The sequence below is a fragment of the Aspergillus chevalieri genome, chromosome 2, assembly GCF_016861735.1.
Source record: "Aspergillus chevalieri M1 DNA, chromosome 2, nearly complete sequence".
Classification (NCBI taxonomy): Eukaryota; Fungi; Ascomycota; class Eurotiomycetes; order Eurotiales; family Aspergillaceae; genus Aspergillus; species Aspergillus chevalieri.
In genome coordinates, this window is record NC_057363.1 from 912,089 (window position 1) to 932,983 (window position 20,895).

The following is a 20,895-nucleotide window of genomic DNA, read 5'->3' on the forward strand; positions in this document are numbered from 1 at the left end:
CCTTGGGTAACACAAGGCGCAGTTTGCTTTGTTCTCCCGTCTTTCATGATTGAGTTCTGTAGGATTTCTCCGTGCAGGGCTCCAGAACTCTGCTAGTTCGGGATCCCATGCTCCTTATGGTTCGGATGAGTAGATCCTCTGCAGCTGCCAAATGCCGTAGCTTTGCTGTCGAGGATTAAGTTTACCTCTTCTTCTCCCTGTTCCATCCCTCAATGAGAGCCCGCAGAGCATGCTGCTTCTGGTGTCCCTGTCGGTCTGTTCCTGACTATCACAATATTTCTACATGTCATTGGCCAAGACCGTTCTAGAAATTATCCATAGCACGGAAAAAGCCGTACGATACGGTGTGCGAGTTCTTCTTGCAAATACGCAGTGCTAACGGAGAATCATCGGTGTTTGCAGCCTTCAAGAACTCGATCAGGTGTTCTTATGCAACCCCCCTAAACAATCGCTTGATAAAAAGATACCTCATCTTTCATCCATTCGTGGTAACGTGGTACGTGCCAGTGGGAATAGGGGACTAAGGAATTGGACTTAAATCTCGATCATCGATCTTGAGAAAACAGGACCCCTTGCCGGTCTACCGGAATTGTATCCATTGCCCTGGAACCCCTCCCCGTTGACCAGTGCACGGAGTACTCTGTACGGAGTACATTGTCTTATGGCCTCGCCCAAATCCATACTGATAATGAATACTTTACCACGCGCGGAACTGACTTGGTGAAGCCTCTGCAGAGTGCTATAGACCTCTTGACTCTGTACTTGGCAAAGTATGCCTTCACAGAGCATGTGTACTCCCTACTGTGTACTTCTTCGGGGTATTGCCCCGGATGCTGATGTGCTCCAGGAACCGTAATCATGACAGCCACAGTGGCTTGATTGTGGCATAATGCCTGCACCTGACATGTCACGTGCTGTTGATAGAGCTGAAGCGGGTTTCGGATCGTAGTTCAAAGGGAAAATCGGGAGTCGATTATTCCGGACTAAACGAGTTCTATGGAGATGACTAGTTTAACGAAGAGGCATATTGCCTAACGAATGTATGTGCGCATACCCAGCTGATTGAGTGCTTAATCTACAATATGTGTGCGCACGTCGACTATAAAAATCTCCTGACCTCGCTACTCGGGCTAACCATTTATCCGTCGATTCTTATCAAGACCGTTGTTTTGTCACGTGAGGTGGTTGACAGACCGGCGGCGGTTGTCGTGCCAACTCTAGGAGCTAGTCCGTATTGGGATGACCACAACATAACAGCGCCAGGCGTGCGTCGCAGTTGCCCAATCGGTCATCACCCACCACCTCAACCGCCAACAACAACAACAACAACAACAACAACAACACTACTTCACCTTTTCCTCTCTTCTCTTCCTCACATCCCCCAGAGCTTCTCCTCCTCGTGCTCTCTAACTTCCCTTCTCTCCTTGGCCATTGTCGCCTTGGTCTCGTTTATCTTTATACCTCCTCCAAAACAGTCAACCCCCGTTGCGTCCCCTCCGCGGCGTCGATTTTCGATAGCTGAGATAGCAAAGCAACAAAAAGTCAATTCTTTTGTTTTTGGATTATAAGCATCAGATCATGACTGTTTAGCTTTGGAACGGGTATACGATTTAGTGTTGTCTTTGCGATCCTATTCTTTCGAGCGCCTTTGTTGTCGGTCCGGTTGTTTATTCTTCAACTCTCCTTCTCTTTTATTTACAATATCATAAGCGACATTTCCAATTATCATGGCTGGAAACACTACTGGCTGCGGCCAGATCATTGAATACATTCAAGGTTCGTTTGCTATTGTTTGCTTGCCCATTCGTGATTGGCGCGATGGCAACCCGGTGTTTTCGTTTTGGATCGAGCTGATAGAAAGTCAACCATCATAGATCGTCTCTATCTTGCCTCCTACGATTCCACGCCGGATTCGAGAACTCCCTTCCCCTTCCCGTTGGAGCAAACCAAGTCTCCCAGCAAGCGTCGAGCCCAGCCCAGCACTCCCAGCAGCAAGAGACGCAGCCCGGTCTATTTCACAGTGGAGGATAGCCTGTTCTACAATGCTTTCCATGCGGATTTTGGCCCGTACCACATTGGTCATCTCTATCGCTTTGCGGTTCACTTCCACGAGATTCTCGGGGACCCCGCAAACAGTGACCGGGCGGTTGTGTTCTACAGCAAGACCGACTCGAAGAGCCGTGCGAATGCCGCATGCTTGGTTGCTTGCTACATGGTTCTGATCCAATCGTGGCCCCCGCATCTGGCTTTGGCGCCTATCGCGCAGGCGGACCCACCATACATGCCCTTCCGTGACGCTGGATACAGCCAGGCGGATTTCATCCTGACCATTCAGGATGTCGTTTACGGTGTCTGGAAGGCCAAGGAACAGTCTTTGTGTGGGTTGCGTGAGTTTAACCTCGAAGAGTATGTATCGCGTCCTCCAAGCTTGACAACTGAGATCCTAACGATTATCAACTCAGGTACGAGAAATATGAACGAGTTGACATGGGCGATTTCAACTGGGTTACACCGCACTTCATCGCCTTTGCCTCTCCACAACACCACCCAATTACCCCGATTCCTCCTACTTCGAAGGAATACGCGGCCTTGCCTTCCACCGTCTCCGAAGTCCTTGCTTCCAAGTTGCCTCTTTCTTTCAAGAATGTCCTGGCCCACTTTGCCTCGCGAGACGTCGGGTTGGTCGTTCGACTGAACTCTGAACTCTACTCTCCCTCGTACTTCACAGCTCTCGGCATTACCCATATTGACATGATTTTCGAAGACGGAACATGTCCCCCGTTGCCGTTAGTTCGGAAGTTCATCAAGATGGCACATGAGATGATTGCCAAGAAGAAGGGCATCGCTGTCCACTGCAAAGCTGGACTTGGTCGCACTGGATGTCTGATTGGTGCATACTTGATCTACCGGTATGGCTTCACCGCCACTGAGATCATTGCCTTCATGCGATTTATGCGTCCTGGTATGGTGGTCGGACCGCAACAACACTGGCTGCACCTGAACCAGAATGCTTTCCGTGAGTGGTGGTACGAGGATTCGATGAAGGAGAAGCTGGCTCAAATGGCCGCGCCGGTCACACCGGGCAGACAGTCTACCAAGCAACGGGTTCACCATGTCCCCGTTGCAACGCCGCCCTCGAAGCGTGCAGCTTTGGGAGAGATTGATCACAACGAAGTGGGGTCCCACCAGGCTGAAGAGAACCTTCCCGCACCAACTCCCGGGCAACCACGCAAGTCCCACCGGAAGGACTCGCGGCATCATCCATACGCCCGTACCGCATCTGGTGGTATCGCGATGGACAAGGATGCGCGCAGGACCGGGGAGCACTCCAGTCACCGGAACCAGCGACTGAGTAACGACAGCAGCGAGAGTGAAGAAGAGATCCAACTCCGCCGGCTTGCGAAGCGCTCTTCCAAGTCTCCCGTGGCATCTCCAAGTCACCGTTCTGTCAGCTACTCGGCTACGATCACTTTGGCCGATGACATCCACGAGGATCAGGAGAACTGGGGCGAGACAGCGTACGGGGCACCCAAGACTCCTAAGACACCTAAGACCCCAGTTGGCACCAAGACCACCAGCGCCCCTATCTCTGTGAGCAAGGTCCGCTCCAGTCCTCGCCGGGTAACCGACAGCAAGAGCGAATCCCGGGGGGTCCGCAAGCCCAGTGGACGCATCGGGAGCGCTGGGAGTCCTGTCCGGGTGAAGTGAATCTGACGTGGTCTTTCTTATCTTGAAGACACTTACGACCTTTCCTTTCTCGTAATAATTTTTTCACCTTTACTTTTTTCATCTCCATGTTCCATTTTTCCGCGTTTGCGGGCGTTGGGCGATGGATTTTATTGCATACCCATACTTTTGCATCATGACGTTTCCTCTTCTTGTTGATTTGATTTTGTTTCCGTTGTCATGGGCGTCCAGTGGTCATTTGGTGTTTGGGGTCTTTGATGTTTGAGTTAGTTTCGCGGATTTTAACAGATTGACGATATTACTTCGTGCCTTGTCTCCGAGTTACGCGCAATGTCTAGAGCATCTCACGACAGTAAGATTTGAATAATTCTAGATGAATTTTCTGCATATACCCCTTGGGCTCCTTGTACATTGATGTTAAATATTCAGTCGAGCCATCTGTGATAATTGTGGCCTGTAGATGCCGTGATGTATTCCATATCATTTCTTCGTACTCTGATATCTGCCCAAGGAAAACTCTGTTCCCACCCTCCTATATTCAACCGCTTTTCTCCTACTAAGTCTCCCACCGTCAATGTCAGCTATCACCATGTTCCGGTTCTTATTCGGAAAACCAACGGTGGAAGACTGGTGTGACCGTCTTCGCCGGGATCCTACTCCAGAGAAGATGATGAGATATCTCTTTTCAGAAGGGGTATTTAAAAATGACAGAGTCGAACAAATCGAAGGAGACGAAAGAGAATGAAGAGAGGAAAGAGTCGAGAAGCCACAATATGCTATGCCTCGAATCCAAACTGCAGGACGGCGGAAACGCTGAGGTTGCCCAGTTTATATGCTTTTGTATCTCTGCGCATGTGGCGTTCGACGAGGAAGAGGAGGAACAGAAAGAAAAGAAGAGAGAAATGATAAGGAATAAAAGGAAGAGGACGAGGAGGACAAAGAGCTAAAATGGACTCATCTAGTCATCAAAGCAAATATCAAAGCCCACTGGATCGTCCAGAGAGATATATGTTAGAGGAGATCAAAGCCCTACGCAAATCCCTAGTCCCCACCGATGAAGAAGAGAACGCAGCAAGCGAATGCAAAATCACAACTCAACGAGGAGCAAGAACTCGCACGTTTGAATGATGATTACTGGTTCCATAAGCAGCACACCTGGCTCTTGAAGGTAGGCTATTCATTGCCTGCCCTTGCAAGAGCCTTTGAGGCACACCAGAAACCGGACCATTTCGTTTCGTTTTCCATCGTAGTTTACGGTTGGGTGAAGAACAGTGTGAAGCGATAAGTTGGGCGAGGTTGGCTTTTTGGGGGGTTCCTAATTTGGGTTTCGAGCCATCGGAGAGTATCTTTTGACTTCTTTGACTTCTTGAATATCTTCAAGCCCTTTGATTTGTTTGGGTTCCTGGGGGAATTCTTTGGTTCGCTTGCTGCGAGATATCTGTCGAGGACTATGGATTTGTCGACTAGGGGCATGTTGGAGAGGAGGCATTTCAGTAGGTTGTCGCGATGGGGATCGCGGGTTAGACGGTCGCACCAGTCGTCTACTGTGGGTGTCTTCTCTTTTTTTCTTTTTTTCTTTTGAGGAATCGGAGTGTGGTTATGGGTGACATTGGAGCAAGGCCAGTGGACAGCTGTCCTCGGTCACCGAAAGGGATGCTTGAGATCTTGAATGAACAGATCAAACCCGAGGGCCTTTCGTCTCTTGTGGCAGTAACCTTGATGTCATATTATCAAGGGTAGGGCTGAGGAGATACTGAGTACTTCCTTTTACGGAATATTGAGATTTCATAGACTAAATCATTCGATTCCTTTCAATGGAATGTTACTATTTTGCCTTGACGAGTCTGGTATAGGAAGCTGATGAAAAAGCGAAGAAACAAAGTGATATCATAGTCTCATAAAACCCAACAAAGAACGCTGACCCAATCCAACCTTACCAGCCCAAAACCAACTAATTAACCATAATAACATTCGACCTTGCCCCCTCCACCCCCCTCGTACTCAACACAACCCTAAACGGCCCCTCTCTATCCCCCTCCTCCGCCTCCGGCGACGGATCAACTGGCTCATCAATCGCCCTGATCGCCACAAACGCCTGCCCATTCCCCCGTCCCTGACCATTGCCCTGCTCATCCATCATCTTAATCAACCTCAGTGTACGCGATACATCCCAAATTCCCTCCCTAATCGTCCGGAATCCCATAAGCCAGTTCTTCGCCCACGCGCGGAGACCGTGGTTGCTGGACCAGCGGTAAGCGCCGACGACGGAAGGGAGCATGCCATAGCTGTAGGTAAAGGAGTCGGCAAAGTGGGAGGGTGATTTGGATGCTGCGATGCGGCAGATTGTGAGGGCTGTTTGCTCGGTTTCGGGGGGCAGGATGCGGTCTAGGAAGTTGGGGGGATGGTGCGGGTTGTGTAGGTAGCGGGTGCGGGCGCGCATGCGGGTGCAGAGGTAGGAGGCGTAGTTCACGGCAGCAATACAGGGGTCTGGGGAATTGGGGAAGTAGAGAGCGGGGATGCGGATCAGGGTTGATGAGTTGGCGGTGGTGGAGGAGGATATAGTTAGGAAGGCGCCGGTGTGGTCGTCGACGGGGATTTCGGATGGGGGGAGGTCGGCTCGCCATTGTTCAAGTCGGTGGAGAAGGTCTGCACTTTTGACGGCCCAGGCGGTTTCGAGGGCTGGGTGTTGGCGCTTTTGTATCTCAAGGGCTGTGACTTCTTCGACGAAGAGGAGGATTCGGTCGTGCAAGTTGGATGACTCGCGGAGGAGTTTGTTCAGCCAGTTTGAGAGATGCTCCGGCATGAAAGCTGGCGTCGTCACGGAATACTCCTCATTATACAAACGGAGTAAGAGCGCCATCCGTGAAAATGCACGGATCAGCAACATCCCCGTATTTTTCTTCATCAGCTCCGTATATGTAGCACTGAGACACAATGCGGCGCCTCGCATTTGCGAGTACCAGTGCAAGACGGAGTTCCGCTGGAGCTCGAAATTGGCCGCTAACATGGTCGTGGCGAAGAGCGAGAGCGCTGCATCTGCACGGAGAACATTTGATGACGTCGATGTCCCCAGCTTGCCAGTTTGTGTCAAATCATTCTGCATGCTCTGTATAGCCTTTACGCTGTGATGGAACGCGTGCCGGCGTATAGATCTGGCGTTGGCAGGCTGTGACTTGGAGTTGGATAGAGTAAGTGCAGCTAGAGCTATCGCTGCATCATACACATGGGACGACATGGGTTCTGATTGGAATAGTTCTGCTAATGGTAGAATTTTTGAGATGCTGGAGAAGCTGCCTCCAGCGGAATATTGAAAATATGTATAGTCCTCCGGAAACTCAAATGCTCCCGCGAGACTGAGCGTCGCGTTGGAGACAACCTGAGTGGGAGAAGCGAGGAAGTCGATCGAGGCTGGCGAGGTGGGTGTCATGTAGCCAGTATTCGAAGAGATCATAGCAGGCGACGATAGCAAATCATCCAATGTCGACATAGGTGGAGTTGCAAGAAGGCTGTCCTGGAACACGAGCCCATCCTGCGAATCGAAGCTGTCATTCAGTACAGTCTCAGGCGACGTGAGACCAACAAAGCAATCCACAAACTGAGCTGGCGGAAATGACGCTTGTTGCTGTGTGACTTTGGCCGTAGAAGGCACCTCCTCAGCACTGAATGTCGATGTATCGTCGCTGCTAGTATCTTCCTTAGCGGTATTCGACGCCTGTGCCTTCTTCCTAGCAGCCTTTTTGACTTTTTCGACAGTCAAGTTCGTCTGGTCTTTGAAGGTGATCTTCTGGTTGTAGCCTTCACACACAGCCTTGATACGCCTGCACTATAAAGCGAAGAATCATGTTAGCTTCGGGTTATACGTATCTTGGACAGCGGTATTACATTATTGCACCCGGGCTTATTCTCATCACACTTCAATCTCCTCTTCCGACAAGTCAAACAACCCGTCCTCCCGCGTGTAATCACATTGCGCTTCCTCGGCGGTTTGTTGGCCGTGGTGTCGACCGGAACAATCGGCTGAGACATAATAGAGGTAGTAGTAGCAGTAGTGGTAATAGTAGGTGCGGATCTCTCGGTAGTTGTAGTAGAGGTAAGTATGTAGTTCATATAAAGCCTTCCCGGAAAAAAACAATAAGAGGGGAAGAAAGAAGCAACTTCAGCCTAACAGCGATAATAATCATCGCAGTGAAACAGCATCAGGCTCGGCGTTAAGTGTTCTGTCGTTATTGACCATTGCATTCCCATCCTGCTCCTGCCATCCATCACGGGATAACTTCGGAAATCCCGATCTCCAGCTGAGGCGCAAGGGATCGGCCAACTACAGATCTTCCCCCCTGCAAGCCCTAACAAACCGGATGCACGGAATCGAGGGAAACTGGAGATAAAACTGTAAGAGAAAAATATGTAAAAAGAGGAGGAAGGCAGAGGGAATCGGCGAAAAGTAAAACAAACAAAAAGAGTAGGGGGTGCAAGCGATGGGCACATGTGACACGTACAAAAAAATGCGAGGTTTTTCTTTGTCTTTCTTTGTTTGCGCAGCGCCGAGGCACCTACAGTTACATAGTACTCCGTACACCGATAATTATTATCACCATCGAGAATGTTGCACCGAAAAGTTTGTTGTCAAGGGATTATGCCTGGCATTTGGTCTCGCTTAGAAGAGCCGAAGTCCCCATATTAAGAGAAAAAGAAATAACGTATTCAACGGGCGAGCGGCGAATACGGCCGAAGTGCGAATTTTCCCCGCAACCACCAAAATATTCAACACAACCATTTTTAACACATCATTTCTTCTACTTTTTATACACAAAAATGCCTTTATCTAAGGAAGCCCGTATGCAAATGGCTATTACTGCATGGAAAGAGAAAAAAGTTCAATCAAAATTGAAAGCCGCCCAGATATATGGTGTCTCTGAATCCTCCCTCCGCAAGCGGCTTAATGGAATCAAACCACGTACAGAAACACGTGCAAATGGCCATAAATTACAGAATATGAAGAAGAAGTGCTTGTCAAGAGTCTACTAGATGCAGACAAGCGAGGATTCTCAATTCAGTCAGAATTCCTGCGTGGAATGGCACAAATTTTACTTCGTGAGCGTACACAAGATCCAACTGCAATTCTTGGAATCAACTGGGCCTATTCCTTTACCAAACGTCGTCCTGAACTACGTACAAGATACAATCGAAGAATCACATACCAGCGGGCAAAACAAGAGGATCCAAAGGTTCTTAAAGAGTGGTTTGAGATTGTACGCAAGGTTATCCAAGAACATGGTATACATGAAGATGATATCTGGAATTTTGACGAAACTGGCTTTGCAATGGGACTCTGCACAACATCCAAGGTTATTACTGCAGCAGAACGCAGTGAGAGACCTTGTACAGTTATCCAGGGAAATCGTGAATGGGTCACAATCATTGAATGTGTGAGCTCTAAGGGCATTCTTATTCCAGCGGCAATTATCTTGAAGGGGAAAGAACACCAGGCTGCTTGGTATGAAGAGGATAATCTTCCCCTGGATTGGAAGCTTACCAACAGTCCAAATGGCTGGACAACTGATGCAATTGGTCTCAAGTGGTTAAAGCAAATTTTTGATCCTTTTTCAAAGCTGCATTCAACTGGCGCGAAGCGGTTGCTTATCCTTGATGGTCATTCAAGTCACCAAACTGCTGAATTTGATGATTTCTGCAAGAACAATTCAATTATCTGTCTTTGTATGCCTCCACATACATCTCATCTTCTTCAGCCCCTGGATGTCGGGGTTTTTGGGCCGCTCAAACGCGCATATGGAAAACTAGTGGAAGGTATGATGGTGGCTGGAAACAACCACATTGACAAGGAAGATTTTCTACATTTATACCCTCCTGCACGCAAAGCAGCATTTACCAAAGGGAATATATGCAGTGGCTTTGCAGGTGCAGGTCTTAAACCATTGAATCAGGGTCGGGTTCTTGAGAAAATCACCTTTCAACTTTGTACACCAACACCACCGCCAAATCTAACTGAAGGCTCAATCTCGTCTGCTTTTCAAACACCTCAAAATCCTCGCCAGTTAGACCATAAGGTTCGCAGCCTACAAAGAAGTCTTCGGAAAAAAAGGACACTTTCTAGCAGCCCAATCTCTCATATTCAACATCTTGAGAAGGCTGCACAGATGGCGATGAATATGAACCTCATTCTACAAGAAGACATCAAGGTTCTACGGGCTGAAAATGAGCGGAAAATGAAGAAGAAGGCAAGGAAACACACTTCTCTAGGGGATGACCTCTTTATCTCTGTACAGGAAGGCCGTGAGCATATTCAGCAGCTTGATACTATTCAGCAGCTTGATGCACAGCTTAATGAGCAACTTAATGATGCTACACCTCGCCAGCGAGCTCCACCACGCTGTAGTGGTTGTGGGATTATTGGGCACACTATAAGGAGATGTTCTAGTAAATAGACATGTATTTAACTAGGAGATAGTCTCATTCAGTCAGATTGAATGGTGTTGGTGGTTGAAAAGCTTCGAAAAGTAATGGTTGCGGGGAAAATTCGCACTTCGGCCGTATTCGCCGCTCGCCCGTTGAATACGTTATGTAGATCCAGATCTCGACCGGCTTCGCTTATTAGAAATGGTCACGCCAGACGAAATAGAAACCGAAAGATAAAAAAGAAAAAAAAGAAATAGAGACAAGAATTCCAAAACCTCATTCCAAATACTCCGTACTCCGCAGTTTAACGTCAGTCATAGTCAATCAGTACGCGGATGAGGCCGCGGATGAGGACCATGTTGCTGCATATACAGCGACTGGAACCACCCCTTCCCTGCTGCACTCAATAGATCTCGTGGATTCCCTTGCTCGGCTACTCGGCCTTGGTCCAAGACAAGAACCCGGTCAAAGTCGACGATGTTGTGTAACTGATGTGTAATGGCGATGACGGTGCAGTCGCGGAATCGTTCTCGCAGGACAATGTGGATGCGCGCTTCGCTGTCTTTGTCAAGGCTCGCTGTCCCTTCGTCTAGGATGACTATCCGATTCCGGCTCACCATTGCCCGAGCAAGAGCGATAAGCTGTCGTTCGCCATGGGAGAAGTTCTTCCCGTTTCCTTCGACTGGGTCATCCAGCCTCCATTTGTTCGGTGCGCCCGCCACGTCATCCAGGATGGTCTGTAGGTGCTCGTCGGGCAGTCGGCTACTTGGGTCTAAATTGAATCGAATGGTTCCGTCAAACAGGGTAGGGTCCTGTGGGATGAGGCTTATGCGTTGTCGCAATTTCTCCACGTCAAGGGAGTCTATTTCGACACCGTCAATGGTAATAGACCCGCGGAGCTTGGTGGCAAGTCGAAGCAAACTCAACGCGAGCGAACTCTTCCCGCTTCCTGTCCGGCCTACAATAGCGACTCGCTCTCTAGCCAGCGCACTGAAGTTAACGTCTTTCAGCACTTCATTTTCATCCCAAGAATAACCAGCTGTCAGATTCCGAATGTGGACCACCCCCTGCGTTGGCCATTCCTCGGGCTCGGTCACGTTAGATCCATCACACGGACCAAGCTCCTGTGGGAGATCCTTGATATAGTTCTCAATCCTGTAATAGCTAGTCATCTCCACTTCCAGGAGACTTGAAAGATACACAAGATCTAACAATGTTAGCGCCCTTCTCTATCTTCGAGTGTTACGCAGAGTGGACCAAACTCACAAAGAAGGGATGTGCACAGCCCCGTTGTCAGTGTCAAGCTGAGACCAACCGTTGATGCATTCGCATGCCTTTGTGTAACAGCTAGAACCGCCACAGAGAAAGAGATGAGTCCAACGCAAAGGTCCATTCTCACCGCTAGCCATCGCTGGAGGTCACTGACTCCGTTCCAAGCTCGGACGTGATGGTCGACAGCGGCGTTGAATCTATCCTGTAGAACCTTCTCCGCCCTGTACGCATGCACGGTCATCAGACCCGATGCGGTTTCGGAGATACTGTGATGGAGAGGTGTCAGGCTGCCAGCGTACATATGCTTCACCGCTGTTGATGCAAATCGATAGCGATAACCAATGTAGAGCGCAAGACCTGTGAGCACAATAGACGGTAGCAGGAAGAGTGGAACCAAGGAGGACACGGTCAGAATGCGGAAGGCGATGGAAAGATAGGTTTCGAGAACTGGTCGCAGGGTCTTGAATAGTGTGTCATCAAGGCTGGCCATATCGGAAGAAAACCGGTTAATGGCTTGTCCAGCTGGTGTACGCCAAATCCAAGCATATGTGGCACCAAAAACTACAACTAGCATTTCCATGTGCTTGTCACGACTTGCTCTCCAGGCGCCTGAATATAAAAGGATGAGTGAGATGGTTAGCAGCAGTATACGCGCAACTCCGAGGCCTATGACTCAAGTTAGTTAGGATTTCCCTGACGAATCGCATCCTGCGCGTATATACCTGTGAATATGCCAATAAAGAAGCCGGGGTGAGTGCTAGAGCCCCCAGAATAAGCCCGACTCCAGACAGAGAGCCACGTGGGCAATACAATATCCATAGCCTGGGCTGAGATGGTGAACAGGGCCATGGTAGCAATGAAGGTGCGACATCCAAAAGACCGTATGTATTTGCTAACTGAAAGCGAGTCAGCAGATGAAACTATTGGGGAAGTGAAGGCGCTTACTGTATTTGAAACCAATGCGCCCTCGAAGGTTGTCAAAGTCGTTTGATTTCTCGTTGTTGTCCTCGCATGGTTTATTGTTTCCCTCAGAACAGTCGCTTTCTGAGACAACACCAACGGCAGATACCGGAGAGAAATGAACAACACCACCATCGTCGATGACCGCAATTTCACTCATTTTCGGGCGTGCAGTTCGAGAAACTGTGCCGTTTCTCATATACACGATCATACCGGCCCTTCTTAGTAACTTATCATTGTTCGAGACAAGAATCACTGTGCGATTCCTCATCTGCGGTCCCAGAATGCAATTGTTAACAATCCACTCGAAGGTCTTCGGATCCAATCCCAACAAAACATCGTCCAGAAGCACGGTCTCAGCATTGGAGTAAACTGCTCGAGCAAGAGCAACTCGTTGGCGTTGGCCTCCGGAGAGCCTGCTGCCTCCTTCCCCGACATCCTTCAGGTCGTGGTCTTTGAAGGTTGCGAGATCTGGTTCTAGCGCGCAGCATTTGATGACGCTCCTGTATCGTTCTTGATTGAATGAAGTCCCAAAAAGGATGTTGTCCCTGATGGTGCCTCTGAACAACCAGGGATTCTGGGGCGCATAAGCGATCGGCTCGAATTGTGTTTTATGGACCTTTTCCCTATCAAAGAGCAGCGACTGCAATAACAAAGATTTGCCGGATCTGAAAAACGTCAGCTAGTGAAGACGACGGTGATAGAAGGTAGCTTATTATGACTTACCCTACATCGCCGGTTACAACATTTAACCCGGGCGCAATAAATTCTAGATCCGCTTGGATTGGCGCTTTGCACGGTTCAGGCTGGACGGTGATGAATGTGTCCTGGGAAGCAGTTTCACACGTATTTGCTTCCTCATACCTGGAGCAAGCTACTTTTTCTGGCTGGTCGAGGAACTTGCCCAGACGGTCGAGACTGACCGTTGCTTGAGCATACTGACCTGCCCCGAGAACGCTTAGGCTGAACATACTATTCACGATGTTGAAGACAACCACCACCGTAAAGACAACGCCCGGCTCCAAAGGCATCTTACCCACGATGGTGTACAATAGCAAACAAAAGAGGAGTGCAAGGAACGTAAGAGCTGAGGAGACACTCTCGGAAGCAACAATAACTTGCATCTTGCGCCAAATAGCATCCAATTCTCGGTCTCTCGCCCCAAGGATCCTCTGGATAAAGGGCTGTACATGTCCAAGTATTTTGATAGCTGCCATTGCCCGGATGCTCTCACTTGTTTTAGTAATCCGCTCATCTGTGCCTTGCAGAACCCCTGACTGAGCTTTCGTTTGAGCCGATACAATAAACTTATTGAGCGGGTATCTCGTCACAAGGACGAAAATCAGGCTGGGTATGTAGTACCATCCCACGATTTTATAGAGAATGATGGAGGACAGAATTATCTCGACGGGCGCCATAAATACTGTCAACACCGTATATCGTAGAGTGCCTAGCCTGTCGATATCTGCCGAGATGTTGCTTTGCAGCTGCCCAGCATCTACAACAGCATCCGCTTGCAGCAACATCAGCTTCCGATACACAGCGGTGGTAATGCAAGCTTTTGCATCTCCTATGGCGTGAGTGGCATAGTACTCGAAGGTTTGCATGCACAAACCACGCAATATTGGACAGCCCGCGAACAAGATGACCGAAAACCATGGATGGAACTTCGTATCGGGCGATTCTTGGAGCGAAAGTAGGAGATGGTAAAGTCCGACAGTCCCAATAAGCTCGAAAGCGCCGCACAGCACCGCCCAGAACGCTGTCACTGCCAATCTGTATCGAAAGAGTCGCCATAAGGTTGCCCTAAAGGAGAGTGTCTGATAGTCCGAGTATCTCTGCAGCCAGGCCTCTCCTGAGCATCCTTTCCGGTTAGGTAGAAGGTCATCTGAGCTCATAACCCCGTTGCTGTCCCATCCTCTGTTGATGACAGGACTAACCCAAGTGTATAACCACCATCTCTGGATAGGCGAACAAGACTTCTCTGGATGGCACCCATATTCTGGAGGGGTTTCGTGGCCAGGCGTCAACAAGGGCAAAACAATGGCACTTGCAAAGGCAGCTGCCAGCTGAACGAAATTTCGACCAGAAAGACTCTCAAAGTGTTGTGCTTGGCACCATATCAACGGATACACTTGCTCTGATAGGCTCGTCGTCAGAAAGAGGAAAAGTGCAAGGATATTAGCGTGCACAAAATAAAAACAGCGGTTTACTGGGACTGTGAGGTAGCACAGTCGAAGAGCAAAGACCATGATCTACCATGCTTTCCGTCAGTGAAACTAGGGTTCCAAAACAAACTTGGCTCAGTGCGACTTACCCAAAGCGACCCAACTAGAACAGATGACCAATGATTTCGGGGGTCTTTCCACCCAGAAAGCAGGGTACTGAATGCGCAAACAAGCGAGCAGGACAGATTCAGCAACCCCAGTAGCACATGTTGGAGATTTAATGCCAGATCGGCTGGCTGCTTTCGACGGCAGAGGAAAAGGCCATCCGCAACGCAAATCAGCAGGCATAGCCCTGCAAGGACTACCATGTTTGGCCTGACCACAACGTCGAACGACATATTGTGCTGAACTCAGATCTCCCCAATCAAAACGGACGAAGTCAGCATTCGGGGGGGGAAAAGTTGGTCTCTCAAACGAAGCGTCAGCCAGCGGTTCCTGGTCAGTCTTATAGTAATCTCACCTCGCGCTGTCCCGTCAAAAGTATCCCGATTCAACAAGAAAAGAAAAGAAGATGCGCATGCTCCGTCCGGATACTGACACATCGCCTTCCCACAGACCACAGTCCCATTATTTACTTGCCACTTCTTCATATAGCCCACGCCAAGACAGAGGTGTACGTAGACGTATTCTTGAAATTTCCCTTATAGGTAGGTCAATAATGGTGGACAGATGTGAAGGAGCAGTCTGAGCGCCTGCTTCGTCTCCAGCGGGGCTCCGTCTGCCACGACGTGGGCTGCGAATAAGAAAGCCGGAGAATATCACTTAAGCTTTTTTTCACTCGGAAGCCAGTAGCAGACGCATCAAAATCGTAAGAGATCGACAGTATGAGTTGTATGAATAAGTAATAAGAACTACAGAGGCACCCGGCGCTGCAGGGACCGGCCTCGTTCTGGGTTACCGCTTTAGGTAAAGCGCGTCAGTCATCTTCCACAAATACCATATAAAAACATATAATACTACTATATACGGAGACCTATAACGATGAATGATTTTGTTTGATTCTCGGGCAAGATGAGGTTGTGGCTTTCAATTGCTTTAGCCAGTCTAGTCGCTGTTGGACGGGCAGCCCTGGTAAATGGGCACCAATTTTACCTGGCGAATGGCGACAACAACAAATTCGATACCTTCAAACACCATGAATATCCGTCGCATTCTATCAGAATAAGAGAACAACATGATGATCTCTGCGATGCAGGCTCCAGGCAGTATACAGGATGGTTGGATTTCAATGGAAAACACATGTTTTTCTGTGAGCTCGCAATGGATACCCAAATAGGAAGGACAGCGTAGCCAGAAAAAATACTGACTTGCATAACTTAGGGTATTTCGACAGTCTCAACGATCCTTTTACGGATCCTCTCACGTTGTGGTTGACAGGAGGCCCCGGTGTAAGTAGCATGGTTGGTAAGCTGTGGCGCAACACGATGGCACGATTCAAAAGCTAATATTAACCAGGGATGCTACTCGAACTGGGACCATGTCATATCAATAACGGCGGCCAAGGGACGCATAGGAATCCCTATTCGTGGACACGGAATTCCTCCATGATCTTCGTTGATCAACCTGTGGGTACAGGGCTGTCATACACGGACCCTGGGGTAAATATTCCGACAACGTCTTCAATAGCGGCTGAGGACATGTACATTTTCCTCCAGATATTCTTGAAGATCTTTCCGGAGCGACGGCGTGTTCCTTTTCATATAGCGGGGGAGAGCTTTGCAGTATGTCCTTGGAACATGACACCTCGATTTGAGCTGATGAGTGTAGGGACACTATATTCCAACGTTGTCTGCGGAGATCATACGACAAAATAACCTACATAGTGACAGATTGGTTATTCCTTTGAACACGACACTGATAGGAAACGGTTATATCTCACCGTTGGATACAACCTACGGCTACTACGAAACCCTCTGCACAACAAAACCCGGGGTTGCCGAACCTGTCTTTAACCAAACTCGATGTCAGATAATAGCCGACACTCTACCCCGCTGTCTTTATGTATACGAGGCTTGTTATCGATATCCTGATAAAGACCTGTGCAAAGCCACTGACCAAGTATGTGGAACGATCAAAGAGCTCTTTCACAATGAGTCGCATGCGGGCGGAAGAGACCCATTCGACAGTAAGGTGCCTTGCCGGGACAGATGCTATCACCCCTGACTAATTCAACCAGTTACTCGAACCTGTGAGGTAGAGCACCTCTGTTACGCAGCGACTCTTGACATTCAAAAATACATTAACAAACCGACTACCTGGCGGGCCCTACAAGTACCACAAGAGATCGGCGGCTTTTCCATTGAATCAATGCGAGTAGCATCCGCTTTTGCATCCGGCAACGATCTTTACTCGCCCGTTATGGACGAAGTACGATTTACGTTAGATAGTGGTGTTGATGTGTTGATCTATAACGGAAATCTGGATCTGGCTTGTAATACAGCCGGAAACCTTCGCTGGGCCAATTCTCTCCGTTGGAACGGTCAGGCCGACTTCGCCTCAAAGGACCTGAAGCCATGGTACTCGGTTAATAATAGGGGAATGAGAAAGGCAGGAAGTTACAAGGAAGTTTTTGCGCAAACTGGAAGCACAGAACGGCGGTTTGCATTCGTTACGGTTGATCATTCTGGACACATGGTAAGCTTATCGACTTAGAAACATTGCTTGATCTACGGAACTTTGTGTTGACTCGATCTAGGTTCCCTTGGATCAACCCGAGGTGGCTCTCGATCTTTATACGAAATGGCTCTTTAAGGAACCATTCTAGAAGGCACGGACTATTATTACAATTCATTATCCGCATAGCATATTAGATAGGCAATGGTACGATCAAATTTCCATTCTATTCATAGCTCGCCAAAACATCGGCAAAACGCATTGTACAAGTACAGTAGACCGGCAGCCCGTACGTACCTCGTATCTGCATTCCACCAAAAGAGTGACTGGTCATATTTGTAGATCACACGCTAATGTATGTATGCATGCAGCTATTATTATACAGCACAGTGGGAATCCCCCTTTCTGCCTCTTCCCGGATTCCGAAAAGAAGCCATGCCTGCTCGCCGTAGATCCTTGCTTTAGCCATTATTTTTCGATCGCCTACAGACAAAGAGGACAAAGCAACTGCAAACTCAAATCCTGATTTCCCTCCCCCTTCAAACGGGCTCTTTTACTCGATTGCCCCTCATCTCGCATTTTGTAGTCGCGTTTGAACATGTCTTTTTCTCAGTTGTTGTGTAAGGGTGATGCCCACCAAAATAGAGTCACCTGTCACGGCTCCGATGCCAACAGTTACACTGCAACATAACACCGCACCAAGTAGTTGATACAGCTATATCTCAGTCATACGTTAGCGCTGGCAGTGGGAGAAGGATATTTACTGTTTGCTATCATGGCAGAAAAGCACGGGGCAGACATTTTAGTTATGCAGGAGCCTACCCTATCCTTGAGGGATGAGGGTATTGACCTCTCCGGACGGTCGAAAGAACTTCCAGAAAGCAGATCTGATACTGGAGACGAAAGCATTGGTGAAGATGATCTGTGTGTTGCCCGGTGCTGGTATACTTTGCTTGCTTCACTGACAGTCACAGTCATAGTCCCTATCCAGATGTCCAAGCGAGCGTATCCGACACGGACGAGGATTTGCCCGTCAATACATTTCGAGCATGGCTTCTGGGAGTTGTAGGGACGATTGTTTTGACGGCATTGAATCAATTCTTCCAGCTTCATAATCCGCCTTGTAAGTCACGCCTGATGCGCACAGGGGATACATGCTGATGTTTGAAATAGTGTTTCTTTCCGCATACATTGCGATATTCGCGACTCTACCATGTGGGAAGCTAATGGCCGCTACGCTACCGACAAAGGTGTGGGATGTATTTGGATTCGAGTTCACTCTCAACCCAGGCCCGTTCAACCAGAAAGAACACTCAATCGTAGCCATCATGGCATCCCTAGTGACGGCATTCGATAACGGCTCCCTAGCCTCAGATGTCTACGTCGCCTTTGACAAGTTCCTTAACATCCCTATCTCTGCGGGCTACCGATTCATGTTTCTCCTCAGCACACAGGCTCTGAGTTTCGGCATCGCAGGACTCTTTCATCGATTTCTGGTAGAACCCGCTTTTTGCGTATGGCCAGCAACGCTCCCGATCTGCTCGTTACTCTACACGTTTCACGAAAAGCGGACCCAGAAGCAAGAAATCAACGGATGGAAAATAAGCCGGATGGGATTTTTCTCTATCATCGTTGTCTGTGGAGCAGCTTATCAATTCGTTCCTGGGTTCCTGTTCGCAGGACTCACTACCTTCGCGTGGATTACTTGGATTGTGCCGAAGAATGTGACGGTTAATCAGGTCTTCGGGGCTACGTCGGGCATGGATCTTCTGCCGCTTACTCTTGATTGGAATCAGATAACGGGGTATTTGGGATCGCCGTTATTAGTTCCGTCGTGGGCGTTGGTGAATGTGTTCTGTGGGAGTGTCTTTTTCCTATGGATTGTTTCGCCTGCGCTGCATTGGAGTAATGTGTGGCAGGGGTTGTATATGCCATTCTCATCATCTGGGAATTTCGATAACACAGGTAAGTTCATGGACATCGCTCAGAAGACCTAGGTTGACAAACATAGGAAAATTATATAATACAACTAGGGTGATGAACCCGGATTATTCTCTCAACGAAGCGGCTTATTATGATTATTCCCCGGTCTATCTAGCAACAACCTCGGCCCTTTCATACGGACTTGGCTTCGCAGCCGTGGCATCCATCATCGTCCACACTATCCTCTACCACCGTCAAGCTGTCTGGCAAGGTCTCCTCGCAACATTCGGCCTCTTTTCCCAACCCCAGAAGCCTGACATCCACGCCAAGGTACCATCCCTTCCCCACACTCGTTGACTGCATACTAACCCTAACAGCACATGCAAAAATACAAACAAGTCCCCATGTGGTGGTACCTAACAATCTTCCTCTCCATCTTCGGCATCAGCATCGCCTTTCTCTACGTCTACAACACAAGCCTCCCATGGTACGGCCTGATACTTGCCATTGCGGTCAACGTGATCCTCCTCGTACCGACCGGTATTATGAAAGCGATTTGCAACATCCAGCTGTCGACGGCGGTAATATCGGCGTTTATCGCGGGGTATATATGGCCAGGGCAGATGATGAATAATGTTGTGTTTAAGATCTTTACGCTGGTTTCGTCAGCGCAGGGGTTGGGCTATATTCAGGATATGAAAATTGGGCATTATATGGTTGGCTCCCTTTTCCTGATTGCGTTATCGGGATGGTGATACTAATGAGAGTAGAAAATACCGCCCAGAGTCACTTTCGCTGCACAGTGTACCGGGATCTTGGTATCATGGTTGACCCAAACAGCGGTCAATCTCTGGGCCATGGGGAATATCGAAGGAATCTGTACTCCGAATGCAAGCAACAACGTATGCCCTCCCATCTACTTCATCTGTACTCTAGCATAGAAACTAATTGGCGGAGTTCACCTGCCCTCTAGCACAAGGCTACGCAACAAACGCCGTCTTCTGGGGCCTCATCGGACCCAAGCGCCTCTTCTCAGAAGGCTCCATGTACCGCCCCATGCTATGGTTCTTCCTCATCGGCGCCATACTCCCCATAATTTTCTTCTTCCTCGACCGATACTTTCCGAAACTTAGACTGCGAAAGGTATCCTCCACCACACCCAACCAACTCAACCGCAATTCAATGCTGATAGAAGAATAGATTCACCTCCCCGCCGTCTTTGCCTCCACAGCGAGTATCCCCCCCGCCACAGCCGCAAACTATATGGCCTGGGGACTCGTGGGTCTGTTGTTTAACGGGTATATCAAGCGCAAGTACTACGCGTGGTGGATGCGGTATAACTACATCTTGTCTGCGGGATTGGATGCAGCGTTGGCGATTGGGAGTTTTCTGATATTTTTTTGTCTGATTTATCCCGGGGTTAATGTGGAGTGGTTTGGGAATAGTATTGCGACGCAGACGGCGGATGGAGCGGGGACCCCTTTGAGGAGGGTTAGTGAGGGTGAGACTTTTGGAGTGAAGACTTGGAAGTAGCTCGTTTAAGTCTATACTGATTTCTTGCGGTGGAATTGTGAGCTTTATAACGTTTCTTATGCGCTATTCGCCCTCTTGGACAAGCTCCCGGACAAGAGGAATGATAAGAAGGTTGATTGAATATTCAAAATCATACAAATCATACCCATATCTCTTCTAAAATTTCCTACCTATGCAAAACCTTCACACCCCCAAATATACGCAACCATCATCCGAGTGACATACCTCTGCTGACAATCCTCACTAAGCCCACAATTATCCGGCA

General features: G+C 48.8%; 5 protein-coding genes across 5 annotated transcripts; 3 read left to right on the forward strand and 2 right to left on the reverse strand.

Moving 5' to 3' along the window:
* Positions 1-1,727: 1,727 nt before the first annotated feature.
* On the forward strand, positions 1,728-3,708 carry cdcA (phosphoprotein phosphatase CDC14; the record flags this gene model as incomplete). Its single annotated transcript, XM_043284596.1, has 3 exons — positions 1,728-1,776; positions 1,875-2,406; positions 2,463-3,708. The coding sequence occupies 3 exons, from the start codon at positions 1,728-1,730 to the stop codon at positions 3,706-3,708; spliced, it is 1,827 nt and encodes a 608-aa protein (XP_043133372.1).
* Positions 3,709-5,638: 1,930 nt separating this feature from the next.
* Positions 5,639-7,794, reverse strand: ACHE_20309A (uncharacterized protein; the record flags this gene model as incomplete). Its single annotated transcript, XM_043284598.1, has 2 exons — positions 5,639-7,510; positions 7,570-7,794. 2 exons carry the CDS (start codon positions 7,792-7,794, stop codon positions 5,639-5,641), a joined length of 2,097 nt encoding a protein of 698 aa, XP_043133373.1.
* A 2,627-nt stretch (positions 7,795-10,421) lies between these two features.
* ACHE_20310A (putative ABC transporter) lies at positions 10,422-13,457 on the reverse strand (the record flags this gene model as incomplete). Its single annotated transcript, XM_043284599.1, has 5 exons — positions 10,422-11,308; positions 11,368-12,039; positions 12,096-12,269; positions 12,319-13,001; positions 13,060-13,457. 5 exons carry the CDS (start codon positions 13,455-13,457, stop codon positions 10,422-10,424), a joined length of 2,814 nt encoding a protein of 937 aa, XP_043133374.1.
* Positions 13,458-15,958: 2,501 nt separating this feature from the next.
* On the forward strand, positions 15,959-17,325 carry cp7 (putative carboxypeptidase Y; the record flags this gene model as incomplete). Its single annotated transcript, XM_043284600.1, has 5 exons — positions 15,959-15,965; positions 16,017-16,282; positions 16,329-16,686; positions 16,738-17,195; positions 17,257-17,325. 5 exons carry the CDS (start codon positions 15,959-15,961, stop codon positions 17,323-17,325), a joined length of 1,158 nt encoding a protein of 385 aa, XP_043133375.1.
* A 624-nt stretch (positions 17,326-17,949) lies between these two features.
* Positions 17,950-20,630, forward strand: optC (small oligopeptide transporter, OPT family; the record flags this gene model as incomplete). Its single annotated transcript, XM_043284601.1, has 8 exons — positions 17,950-18,098; positions 18,149-18,297; positions 18,348-19,139; positions 19,186-19,427; positions 19,475-19,813; positions 19,868-19,999; positions 20,055-20,240; positions 20,298-20,630. The coding sequence occupies 8 exons, from the start codon at positions 17,950-17,952 to the stop codon at positions 20,628-20,630; spliced, it is 2,322 nt and encodes a 773-aa protein (XP_043133376.1).
* Between the last annotated feature and the right edge of the window lie 265 nt (positions 20,631-20,895).